This window comes from Camelus dromedarius, chromosome 1, assembly GCF_036321535.1.
Source record: "Camelus dromedarius isolate mCamDro1 chromosome 1, mCamDro1.pat, whole genome shotgun sequence".
NCBI classification, from domain to species: Eukaryota; Metazoa; Chordata; class Mammalia; order Artiodactyla; family Camelidae; genus Camelus; species Camelus dromedarius.
In genome coordinates, this window is record NC_087436.1 from 116,673,179 (window position 1) to 116,686,452 (window position 13,274).

Consider the following 13,274-nt stretch of genomic DNA (forward strand, 5'->3'; position numbering starts at 1 on the left):
TTTTTAACAATAATCTTTTGATATTCTGACTACCTGGTCTTTGTTACAAAAACTCATATACTGGCTTCTGCCTTGCCACTTTGGCGCAGTCCCTCAGAGCCATCTGAGAGGCTGTCATCTAGCGCTAAAGTCCTCAGAAATGTCCACCGAATAAAACATGAATCTCAGCTTTTAGGTTGTGTGTTTTATTTCAGTCAACACGTGAAAACTTGACGATCTCTACAGAGACAAAGAGAGAGGTAAAGAAAGACAGCCCTGGAGAAGGGGAAAGGACCGTCTATCCTTCCTGCCCAAACATGGAAGGTCTCAGATGTCATGAAATGGACTACTGGGCTGGTCCAAGGTCCCTCTAATAGGCCCTTTATTTGCATACTCTTCCTCTACGTACTATCTTTGTATAATACCATATAATTGCCTTTCTCCTGAAGCCACAAAGAAGCCACTGAATATTTAAATTAAAACCTACCTGATTTGGCGTCTCTCTCTCTCTAGCTGGGTTTCTCCTTCTGTTCTGCCTCACACTCTATTTATATGTTTGTGCCCTGCTCCTTCTCAAACCCACACACCTGCTCTTCTCTCCCTGGAGCAAGTGGCCTGGTAAGACCACCAAGGTGTGACACGGGGCACAAGAGGCCGTCACACACCGTGATCACTGTCATGACTGTCATGGTGACCGTCACACATGCGGAGCACTTGGCAAAGCTGTTTAATGTGTCGTGTGGGCATTTCACCAACACGCCTAAGAAAACCTCCTATCAACTGCACGGAGGTGAGATTATTCTCTCTGCTTTGCAGATGAGGAAGTGGGAGCTCAGAGAATTCCTACGTGTGACCTAGGTCACTCAGCTGGGCCACATTTAAGCCCTTTCTGGTGAGAACTGAAGCATACACAGGGGATGTCAAACTGACACTGGGTTCATCAAAACCAGAGCTCAGAGCCTGGCTCACAAGATTGGTGTATCTAGAAGTGGTTCTGGAAGTGCCCACATCCCTCCTTCCTGGTTCAATCCTAGAAGGGCTGGCTGTGGGGAGGAGGAAGAGGCAGAGGGCAGGAAGCCAGCAGAAACTGAGAAGACAAGCCTGAGTGCCCTCCCTGCAGCAAGGAGGATGGTCCTGCCATCTTTGCTCACCACTGCACTGATCTTGTTTGGCATGGGAGGGATGCGCTGCCTCTCACAGGGGAGCCAGCTTTGTTCAAGATCTTGTAGACACTGGAGGGGATTTAGGCCCAGTCCTCTGAAGTCATAAGCCTGTGCCCCTCTGCTCTGCCAAGGCTACAGGCAACACATGAGCTGAAAGTTCTGAGTGTCAACTCAGCTTTGCTCTGGTAGCATCTGACCTTCTGCATGGGCTCTGGAAATAGAGCCTCCTTGTCACCCACAAGCCCAACTGCCCACATGACAGCACAGCACCAGTCCCAAGCCCTCGTCTCTTTCTGTCTCTGTACTCCAAGGTTGATAATTAGATTTCTACCCAACCCCTGGGTCCACGTCCCTATTAATTGCCCTTTACTCTCATTAGCCGCAATTTTTCAAAGACGAAGCCCTAAACTTCCTCTTCCATGGCTTCCTTTCTATCCTCAGGTAGAAGTTTCTGCTAAAACCAGATATGAAGCTTGAGGCCACCTCCCTGATGTAAGACCTAGCTGATGCTCCGTCTTACCACCTGCTAACTGGTAGGCATGGCCTGTTTTCATGTGTCTCTTATTCTTCCACTCAAGCCTTATTTTATCATCTTACACAGTTTTACCCAGCTACTAACTAAAATATGCACCAGGAAATGACACCCTACAACCTGCTGAATAAAGTCTCAACTTCTTAACATGCAGAGTGTGTCCACGATGATGACATGAACCCCTGACATCCACCCAGCCTCATCTCTCACCATCTCCTGCTACACATGTGATGACACAGGACCAACCACCAAACTGCCCGGACTTCCCTGAACACACCGTTCTGTTCACCCCACTCCCCATTTACATGTCTTGAGATATTCTTTTCCCTGCTTGGTAAACTTCTATTCAACCTTCAAAACTAGAGCACATGCCACTTCCTCGAAGAGGGTGAAATCTGCCTGTCTCCTTGAGAAAGAGAATGTGTGTCTCTACTATCTACTGACAGTCTGTACAACCCCTGCTCCTTCCATGAATATTTGTCTTTCCATTCACCTGTCCCCAGAGTTCCATGCAGTGGGTACATTGATAGAAGTGTGAACTGAAATCCATTTGACTGTTTGGTAGCTTATTCCAGGGTATAAAAATGACAGTCCTGGGGGCCCGCATGATTGTCAGACATCCTTAATAGATCGTGGTGCGCTTTCCGACTGAGCTGCCCATGGTCTCAAAACCCTTTGTAAAGTGATGCTCCAGGCATCTACCACTAATCAATATGAAATGGAAGATGAACCTCTGTTGATCAAAAGATTCCATGACCCAGAAGGCAAGCCTCATCCTGGGAGAAGATATTTGAAATGTACATAACAAAAGATCAGCATCCAGATTTTACATAGAATCCTGAAAATTAGGGAAAGAAAAGAAATGGCGCATTCCCTACTTTACTCTAGGAAGGAAGATTCCTGATCTAGGGGAGGGAGAGACAAGTTCCCTGAGCTTAGCCTTTGTGAACATAAGGAAAGAGCACCACGGGGACAGGCAACTGTTTGACGTCAACAGCAGGTGTGAGTCAGGCTTGTGGCCCCTCCTCAGCTCTGCTCACCTGCTTTGTCCCAGAGCCAGCAGACTCCGGGCTCCTGCCAGCAACTGCGTGTCCTTGTGAGTAACTACCAGGGACTTCGACCTGATTTGGTTCCCCTTGACCACTGCACCCATCAGATAGACCAAGATACTTATAGAGCAAGATCCTCACACTGGGGTCCAGAAAGGGAAGAGATTTCCGAACAAGCCCTGACGCAAAACATTTTGATGGTGGAGAAAATCCGGTGCTTCTGTTTGTTATGGCAGCTGGGATTTGGCCATAATCTAGAAGACTCAGAGTGAATGCAGCTGCAAGTTGTTTAGCTGTGTCTCTGGCTAAATCTCGGTGCCGTCCATGGTAAGTCCATTAAATTTTCCTTTGGCTAAGCTTCCCTAGACTATGAAAAGAATTGTCAAAAAACTGGCCCCCATGGTAGAGAACTGGAATAAAGAAGAGGGAAAGACTGAGCTGAGGGATGTCAGGAGTCCCTCAGCTGACGGGACAATGCTTTTGCTTTTGCTGTCATGTTCGAAGAGGTGGTAAGTATTGGTTCAAATCCAGAATGGTAGAACTGTAAGATTATTGGTAGACTGATAGCATTGCAGGTGGGAAGATGGTCAGGCTTTGGCGTCAGGCAGCCCAGGTTCAAGCTTTGCAAGTCGTGGAATTGGGGGCAATATCCTTAATCACTCTCAAGTTTCTCTAACTCAATGACAAAACCGGGTGAAGGATGTCTCTCCACATGGTTGTTGTCGGAAGGAAATGAGATAATGCCTGGAGAATCCCACTGTGGTGCAGGCATATGGTGGATGCTCGTTGAGTAGTAGTCTGTCTCCTTTCCTTATTAGCACTCCTGAAAAGAAAAATGAGAAGAGTATGTTTACCTAATGGGATCGTTGTAAAAAGCCATAGACTTAACTTTTAAAATGCACTTTAAGGAAGTAACAGGCAACATGTATTCAGAAATGACTGCTTAAGAGAATGGCACAGATATGGGGTGGACACACAGGAACGTCAGCTTTCTGGGTCCACGGTCTCCTCCATTCATTCTCTGGTAGGTCTGTTAACTTGGCATTAACATAGGGCTAATGTTTTCTGAAAAGTGATAAAAGCATCTCTGGATAAAATATAACAGGCATCAGATAAATAAACCCTATAAATTATGGGACCAGCAAGGGACAGCACCGCACCTGGGACAAAGCAGACACCTTGAATGGATGAGCACATTAATGGGTCTTTGGAAAACACATAGATGCAGAGCAGGGCAGGCAGCAGGTAAAAATAATAATCATAGAAGGTGACATGTTATCATTCATTGATTGGGCTAGGAATTTTGATATACCCACTTCCTCTATACCTAGCCTAGTGGGGGGGAAATGAATATTCTATTCCTCATTTTATGGATAAGAAAACTGAGGCACTGAGAAGTCCCCTAACTTACCTAGTATCACATAATTAATACAGAATGAGGCAAGAATTTGATTGTCTTCCAAGCAGTTCTTCTTAAGGCTGCCCCCAGCCAAGACTGACTATGGACAGTAAAGCAGAGAAGGTGGGACATTGTCTGGAGTGCAGCGTGGCAGTGGCTTGAAGGGCATGGTGCCCAGGGCGGGTGGGAGGGGGGGTGCTGTGGGACAGGGTGCAGAGGCAGACACGGGGAATGTGCTGGTTTCAGGGCTCCTGTCATGGAAAGGGGCGGGGGTGGGGTGGGTAGAGCAGATGCTGGAGAGGAACCTGGAGATGGAAGCTGTGGCTAAAACCTGGAGGGAGGAACAGGGGGATGTTCACAGAAGACATGGACTTAGCCACAGCCATAAATAAAAGGGAGACCTCCTGCAGATTTTTTTTTCGGCTACTCATCAGTTTTTCTGAATCTTGGGTTGTGCTTCTGAAATCTCTTGCACAAGGAATTTCCTAAAATGAAATGTTGCAGTGTTGACTGCCCTACTCACTCCCACCAAGAGGGGATGCCATAAATAACTCACATTACCCTTTTTAGGATCATGTTGGCAAAAAGATATTAACAGATACAACTGTCTGACACTTCAAAGAAGTGATGTTTCAAAAATAGGAGCCCATGAAGAGGCAGGGATAGAAAGCGAAAACACCTGACTCACTCTGCTTCCGGTGGCTATTTATTTTAAAGATAAGGTCCTTTTTTTTTTTTGCCTAAAGTTGCTGGCATATTTATATATATATACTTAAAATGTGGGAGATACCATTTCCAGGTTCTTAATTCATCAGTTCTCACTTCTTCTATCAGTCCTCAAAAAACTTCAGTTGTTCTTTGATAGTCTTGGCATTTCAGAGTTGAAAGGGATTTAAAGGGCATATAGTCCCCACTCAGAGCTTGAATTCTTCTCTCTGGGTGTTTATCTAATTTCAGCCAAAACCTTCCAGTGACAATGGCAACCCCCAAAACCCTGCAAACCCACTCCTCCCACAACTGGTATTCCCCAAGTATAGCTTGTAAACCTGTGGGGGCTACACTTGCTATTAGGATGAGGAGCAAAAATCCTTAGTGATCTCCCCAAGCTCAATCTCACCACAGAGCCTTTGCACATACTGCTACCTCTGTGTACTCCCCATGTTTAGTTAAATTCACTCAAACTTCAGTGCTGTGTTGGATATAGCTTGCATGGACCCACAAGAGTTGACTACTACATTTCCAGGATTGGTTCCTTCTGGTTGTTAAACAGAATTATTATTTTTTAAAATTACATAAACTTATGAATAAATTATATTAAAACAAAGGTAATAAATACTCAAAATTCATCATTTCCTGATTCTTTTACTATACTGCCTAATGTTTATGTCCTTTTTTCCTAGATTTATTGAGATTTAATTGGCATATAACATTGTGTAAGTTTAATGTGCACAACCTGTTGATTTGATACACATATTGTATGTGATTACGACCAGAGTGTTAGCTAGTATCTTCACCATGTCACATAATCACCATTCCTTTTTTGTGATGAGAACATTTAAGATCGGCTCTCTTAGCAATTTTCAGGTATATAATACAGTATCGTTATTATCACCACGCAGTACATTAGATTCCCCAGAACTTAGTCATCTTAAAACTGGAAATTTGTACCCTTTGAACAACATCTCCCCATTTCCTCCACCCCCAGTCCCTGGCAACCACTATTCAACTCTGTTCTTATGAGTTCAGCTTTTTTTAGATTTCACACATAAGTAATATCACACAGTATCTGTGTTCTTAAGGTCATTCTATGTGATAGACATGACCTTAAGAAATGACCTGTATGATGACAGTTACTGCAGTGGTCTTTCCAACTCCACATTCAGATGCATCACATCAAGAACCTGAAAGCAGACATACAGAAATCATTTACACCATGGAAACTGGTGAATGCTACACAACCGGGCTCTTCCTCTCCTCTTCCAGAGAGCCAGTTGTCAGCCCTGCACACCACTGCTTCAAAATCGCCTCCACCCTCACTTCCTGTGGGTGCCTTTCTGGATCTCCAGTCTGGGTCAGATTCTCATGTGATGTGATATCATAAGACTGAATTCCTCTCTGCAAAGTCTTCTCTTTTTGTAATTACACATGAACAGTAAATGACACTCCTAAATATGGAGAATCTACACTTTAGGAGGACAGAATTCTTGCTGGGTTTTGCACACAATTATTATGCCCTTGGCAATGAAATGCTGTCAAGCTCATGAGAAGTTCTCAATAAATATCTGTAAACTGAATATCAAACTCAAATATTAGAAACCTTTAACTTGAACTGAAATCTTCAGATCTCTTTAAAAGAGAACAATAATGTATTGTCTTTACTATGTCTGTGAGTCTGTTTCTGTTTTGTAGATGAGTAGAAAGGGGTGGGAAGGGGTAAATTTGGAAGTTTGAGATTTGCAAATGTCAACCACTATATATAAAAATAGATAAAAAACAAATTTCTTCTGTATAGCACAGGGAACTATATTCAATATCTTGTAATAATCTTTAATAAAAACAAATATGAAAACAAATATATGTATTTATATGCATGACTGGGACATTATGCTGTACACCAGAAATTGACACATTGTAACTGACTGTACTTCAATAAAAAATTATAATAATGTATTATCTTAACACATGAATGAGGGTTTCTTTTAGGAAGAAGCTATCTTCTTTTGAAGTAATATTGATAAGCTATTTGAAGTTAAAAAGAATGTCTAGGACTGGGTGTTAGCAGGAGGTGAGACACAAAGGATGTGGCTAACCCCACCCACTCCCCTGTCGGTGCCGCCTCGCCCTAGCATGAGAAGAAATGAATGGGTAGCCTCATAGCTCGAGGGCAGAGGACTAGGAGCTGTGAACCATCCAGTAAGAGATCACCTATGGTTGGGTGGCCAGAAAGTGTTTAAGAGAAAAGATGTCTAATACTTTAGCTGAAGCTTTCATTGACATGAGGTAGGTAATGCTAGTCCTCCTATCTAACTATAATCAGACTATGGTGTAAAGTCCACTAGACACACAAAAGCTGTGTGTGTGCACATGAGTGTAAGCTAAAGGAAGGACTATATTTCATTCTCAAGTTGATGCCACAATTGAATCTGCATGTGATGGCAAGATAATTCATAAACTGAAATGATTAAACATATTCAGGGGTCGAGAACTAGAGGTGTTCATAATCGTGTAAGCCTGAGAATTTAGGAAAGTCTCCTTGGCAGTTGTAAGGTTCCAGCTCATGAAGCATGTAAGATGTGGGGTTGTTTATTGTTGTTATTGTTTTTCCTTAGATCTTAAGGTGCTGGAAGACTGGGAAACACTGATTTCAGTGGTGGTCTTGTTTCTAAACCTAGAAAACAGAAAGTATGTCATTTGTGGCTGAAAGTCCCCTTTGAGAAAGGGGAAAGGGGAAAGTTAGAGCCATCCAGACCTGTAACTATATCCAAGGTTAAAAATGTATCACTTCAGTGTGGTATATCTATACAATGGAATACTACTCAGCAATAAAATAGAATGAAGTTTTGCTATTTGCAGCAACATGGATGGATTTAGAGGGCATTATGCTAAGTGAAATAAGTCAGACAGAGAAAGACAAATAGTGTATGATATCACTTATACATGGAATCTAAAAAAAAAATAACAAACTAGCAGATATAACAAAAAAGAAATAAACTCATAGATGTAGAGGACAAACTAGTGGTTACCAGTGGGGAGAGGGAAGGGGGTAGGGGCAATATAGGGGTAAGGGATTAAGAGGAACAAACTATTATGTATAAAATAAACAACAAGGACATATTGTACAACCCAGAGAATACAACCAATATTTTATAATAACTACAAGTGGAGTATAACCTTGAACAATTGTGAATCACTATACTGTACACCTGTAACATACAACTATATACCTTAATTTAAAAATAAATAAAATTAAAAATTAAAAAATGCATCACTTCAGTTCAAGGCTTTTATACTCATCCAACAAGAATTAATGGAGGATGAATTTTTTTTCTCTTTTTTATTTTAATTCTTTTTCTTTATTTTAGTTTTGATTGACGTGTATCTGATTTACAATGTTAGTTTCAGGTGTACAGCAAAGCAATTCAGTTGTAAGTATACACACATATACATATATTTTCTTTTTCTTTCTATTTAGATTCTTTTCCACTATATGTTACTATAAGAAATTGAGTATAATCCCTTTTGCTGTACAGTAGGCCCTTGTTGTTCATCTATTTTATATATAGTCATGTGAATCTGTTAACCACAAACTCCTAATTTATACCTCCCCTGCCCTTTCCCCTTTGGTAACCATAGTTTGTTTCTATGTCTGTGAGTCTGGTTTTGGTTTGGTATAAATAGAATTTGTATCATTTTTCTTTAGATTACACATATAAGTGATATCTTTCTCTGTCTAATTTATTTCACTTAATATGATAATCTCTAGGTCCATCCATTACAGCAAATGACATTAATTCGTTCTTTTTTATGGCTGAGTAATATTCCATTGTATATATATTCCACATCTTCTTTATCCAGTCATCTGTCAATGGACCTTTAAGTTGCTTCCATGTTTTGGCTATTGTAACTAGTGCCACAATGAGCACTGGGATGCATGTGTCTTTTTGAATTATTGTTTTCTCTGGATATATGCCCAGGAGTGGGATTGCTGGATCATATAGTAAGTTTATTTTTAGTTTTTTAGGAACCTCCATACTGTCTGGAGGCTGAATTTAATGAGGAACAAGAAAAGATGGTTGGATAGGGTTTAAGACATAGTTTAAGATATATTTTGAAGATGGGATCCTCAATGGGACTTGTTAATAGATTGAGGGTGAGTAAAACAGAGGCGTCTCAAATGACTCAGATTTCTGGGTATAATACCTAAGGGGATGGTGGTATTATTTAGCAAAAAACAAAACAAAACAAAACAAAAACAAAACAAAACAAAAACAAAAACAAAAAAATCTGCAGGAACACCATGTGCAGAAGGAGAGTCTGCAGTGTGAGTTCTGTGGTGCAGTGATGAGCTCCTGCTGGAGAAAGGATGGCTATAGATGGTGGGTGTGTAAGCTCTCACTTAGGAGCTGGGTGCCCAGAAATACAGCGAGGTGCATGATTAGGGTCACACAGCCACTGCCAGTACATCCACTGGCAGTATCTGTTGGTTTCTGTTCTTCAACTTGTTCTGATCAGCATCCTGTGGTGTACTCAGATAAACTTAGAGGCTTGAGTTATATTATTAAGTGTCTATATTTCAAATCCATTTCTTTTTCAAAAGCTAATGGTAGTAAATATATATATATATATATATATATATATATATATATTTTATGTATTGGCTGAGACTGCATGTAAAAAGTATTCCTCTGCCAAATTTCCAACATGCAGCTTTTACAAACTGTTTATCTAATCTTTCCTACTTGCAAGAACCAGATGTTAAACATTGAATGAAACATGGTCAAGCAGCTATCATGGAGGAAAGTGGGCAGAGGAGGCAGGTAATTATATTTAAATTACCTTTTTTTCAAAATTTTTAGCACTGTTCTTATAATTCAAGGTTCAAAGAACATGAAAAGCAAACCAGGAAAATAAAATTCAGATGTGACCTCAAAGTGCTTACATCATCTAAAAGCTACAGAGACCCCTGTGCCCCAAGTTACAAAGTGCCAAATGGGACAGTTAGACAAATTCAGAAGAGTGATAAATCATTCTCAGTTGGCAATGATCCAAAAATTTGAGTATGCAATACTAACAGCCATCATAATATGTAACATGCATATGAGTTGAGATTTGTGTCCAAAAAAATGTCTCCACAGAACAATTATTTGCTTTATAAAGTGATCAAACTTGGATATATTTAGCATGCAATAAATAGGGGATAATATCACATATATACGCTGAAATTACGAGAGAGGCTACATCACAGAACAAGGACCACTGAGTAGATGATAAGTCTGCAGCAGTTGGTTGGTAAAAGTGCCTGTCTATCAAGATGGAGCCTAGACATCTTGCTTTAGGCATTAAGCCAGGTTATTTCTCAATACTAAGGTCAACTGTACAAATGTATTTACATCACACACACAGAGTAAGATAAAATATTGCTCCACTGATGTTTCTTCCCCTCAACACAAGACCTAATTCAAAACCCATGGCATATATGCATTCTTCTAAATACAATTTGACAAATACTGGTTTGGAGGAGACAAAAGAGAGGTTTTATGCCGGAGATGGATCAGGGTTTCTCAACGTCATCACTACTGACATCGAGGCCTGGATAACTCTGCTGCGTGGGCTCTCCTGTGCCTTTTGGGACGTTTAGCAGCAGCCTTGCCCCAAATTACCAGATGCCAGGAGCATCTAGACTGAGAACCACGTCTAACGCAACACGGGGGAAGGACCTTAGCAGTGCTGTGCTCATTGCTGGTCAGCTTTCCCATTTTGTCTATTTGCTTGTGCAGAATCTCAGGTGCAGATACTGAGTGAACCCCACTCCCCAGATCTTAGTACATTATCAGCATTCGTTTAGACAAGGATCAAAGCTTCCTTCTTTCCTTCCTTTTATCCCTCATTCCTTCTCACATCTCGCTTCTCATGTGGAGGAAGCTCATCAGAATGAGGGTCACGCTCATCAAATATTTTTGTGCACATGCATACTTTTAATTTAAATAAATTCCATTGAACAGTAAACCTTATTCCCTTTCTTACTCTATGACCTAAGACTGCGTTTTAGTATCTGTCTGTACCTCTACTTCATAACCTCTTGGAGGACTTGCTAAAATCTTGCGGGGTCACCCTCAGATTTTCGGACTCATTGGAATAGGGGTGGGACCATTCATTTGCATTTCTAATAGGTTCCCAGGTGATGTTTATGCTTCTGGTCCTGGCACCACAGTTGGAGAACCACTTCCCAAGTTCACTTCTTCTAGATGCTGCCTAGCATCTCATTATTTGCATCCTCAGTATGTAACTCATTCATTCCCCTCGTGATGGCTGTCTCCAACTCTCTGCGCCCACAAACAGTGCTGCAGTTGGCGTCATCCTTGTGCCAGGGTGTGACTTTCCCCAGACCCATCCCCAGGAGCGGCATTGCTGGCTCATAGGCTGCATACGTGTTTTATTTTAATGAGTACTGCCTGATCACATTCCGGAATGGCTGAGCCCGGCTGTATTCCCACCTACTGTCCCTAAATAGCTTTACCCCCACTTAACAGAGAAGGGACTATGAATCAGGAAGTTAATGAAACTCTCCCCACCGGCCCCACCATTAACATAGCAAGTGAGTGAAGAGTCTTGGTGAAAACCCTGATCTGACTCCACCCTGATGATCATTTACAAGACACTCTTACAGCGGTTTTGAGTTCCACCACAGAATTTTCCACAACTGTCAAGCCATGAAGTGTGCTTATTTCGACTTCCTGGGCCCCACAGCCTTAAGCTGGCAGATGGGCAGTCACACTGAGAATTTTATCAGTTAAAAGAGCAAAGGCACCAAATACTGATGAGCTCTCCACAGCCCAGTCAAATTCCAGTTTTTTTAATTGGCTGAGAATGAATCTCTGTGAGATACTCCCCCTCGTGTTCGTGCCAGCCTCAGACCTCTGCCTTGGCTTTCACAGACGGGGGCGGCTGGGACCGTGCTGTCTAAGGGAAGAGCTCCAGACCTGACATGCTGCTCATAGACACCTATTGCTTGTGACTTAAAGAAGTTACCTTTTCCTCTTCTGCGTCTGTTAAAGTTGGTAAAACACCTTCATGGCAAGGGTCCCATTTGATCTTTATCTACCAGGCCAGGTAATGCCAGGAAAGCACTGTCATACCCAAGTGGGGAAGCATAAAAATCCCAATAGGTGATTCTAGGTCTCATGGTTTGTAAGAGGTGGAGCTGAAATTCTGACATGGGCAATTCATTTCTACTCCACCTCACTCTGATCTTTATCTCACTCTGGGCTTTGATTTTCTCCTGCATAAAATCAGGAGGTTGAAGGAGTTGCTGGTGTCTAATCTTTAATGATTTTACATTAGAAATCTTAGTTACACCATATATGGGTAAAATCGTGCACCCCCTCCGATTCACGTGTTGAATTTCTAACCACCAGTATCCCAGAATGTGATCTCATTTGGAAATATGGTTGCTGTGGATGCAATGAGTTAGGAGGAGATCGTACTGGGGTAGAGTGTGCACACATGGGATGATAATGCAGAAGCAAAGGATTGCCTGCAACCCCCAGGAGCTAGGAGAGAGGCCTTCTCTTTCATTCCTCAGAAGGAACCAACCCTGCCAACCCCTTGATCTCAGGCTTCTGGTCTCCATCACTGTGGGACAATACGTTTCTATTGTTCTAAGCCATCCAGTTTCCCTTTAGCTGGGGAGTGGGGGTCATGGGGAAGTGAGGGTAGAGCTTTCTGTGTCTACAGCTGGAGCCATCTGGATGGAGGGCGTCACTTCTCATTACCAAGGAGCAGGAACAGGTGTCTTTGAAGGTGCTGCCAAGTCAGAGGCTAGGGATGGGAAGACATCTTCTTATTTCAGACATCCACTCACTTTGACCTTAAAGTCGTACTGCACCCAGTAAAGCTTAGGTTCCCAGGCAAGTTGGTTCACATACCAAATAGTGACATAAACGTGTGAGTCCCTCACCTGGTGTAAAGCCACAGAGATGGATATTCTGGTAAATCCATCGTGCCTCTCCCCTTAACCCCTTTCTCTGCCAGGGTGAAGGTGTTAGTTACAATTAAAAATCCTTCATCCCATGGACTACAATTAGTCTCCTCTGGCTTAAGCAGTTCTTCACCAAAAGGATCCGTTTGCTATGTCCAAGGTGTATAGGAATTGGAGGAGAGTCATGCTCCTGTCTAGTCGCCTTGGCTCTTCTAATTCACAAGGGAAATAAGCTATGAGCTCAATAGACAGACAGCCAAGGATACACCCACTTGTGCCCTGTCACTTCCACCTCTCCCCCAGATCCCACACTCGTGCCTCTCCCCTTAACCCCTTTCTCTGTAAGTGTCCTGTCCTCATATGTGTCCTCATCTCCACCCTCTTCCCCAGGCTCCAGCAGTCCCTGGCCTTGGAAATAATATGCATCTGTTCTCCCACCAGCATCCTCTTATGT

General features: G+C 42.3%; 1 protein-coding gene across 2 annotated transcripts in view; it reads left to right on the forward strand.

The window, feature by feature from the left end:
* The first annotated feature begins 2,601 nt into the window (after nucleotides 1-2,601).
* Nucleotides 2,602-13,274, forward strand: part of CLNK (cytokine dependent hematopoietic cell linker) — a 184,028-nt gene continuing 173,355 nt past the window's right edge. For both annotated transcript variants that reach the window (XM_064488054.1, XM_064488057.1), the window contains exon 1: nucleotides 2,602-3,050. In XM_064488054.1, the coding sequence (XP_064344124.1) occupies nucleotides 3,048-3,050 (3 nt within the window). In that variant the 5' untranslated portion in view covers nucleotides 2,602-3,047. The remainder of the gene's footprint in view (nucleotides 3,051-13,274) is intronic.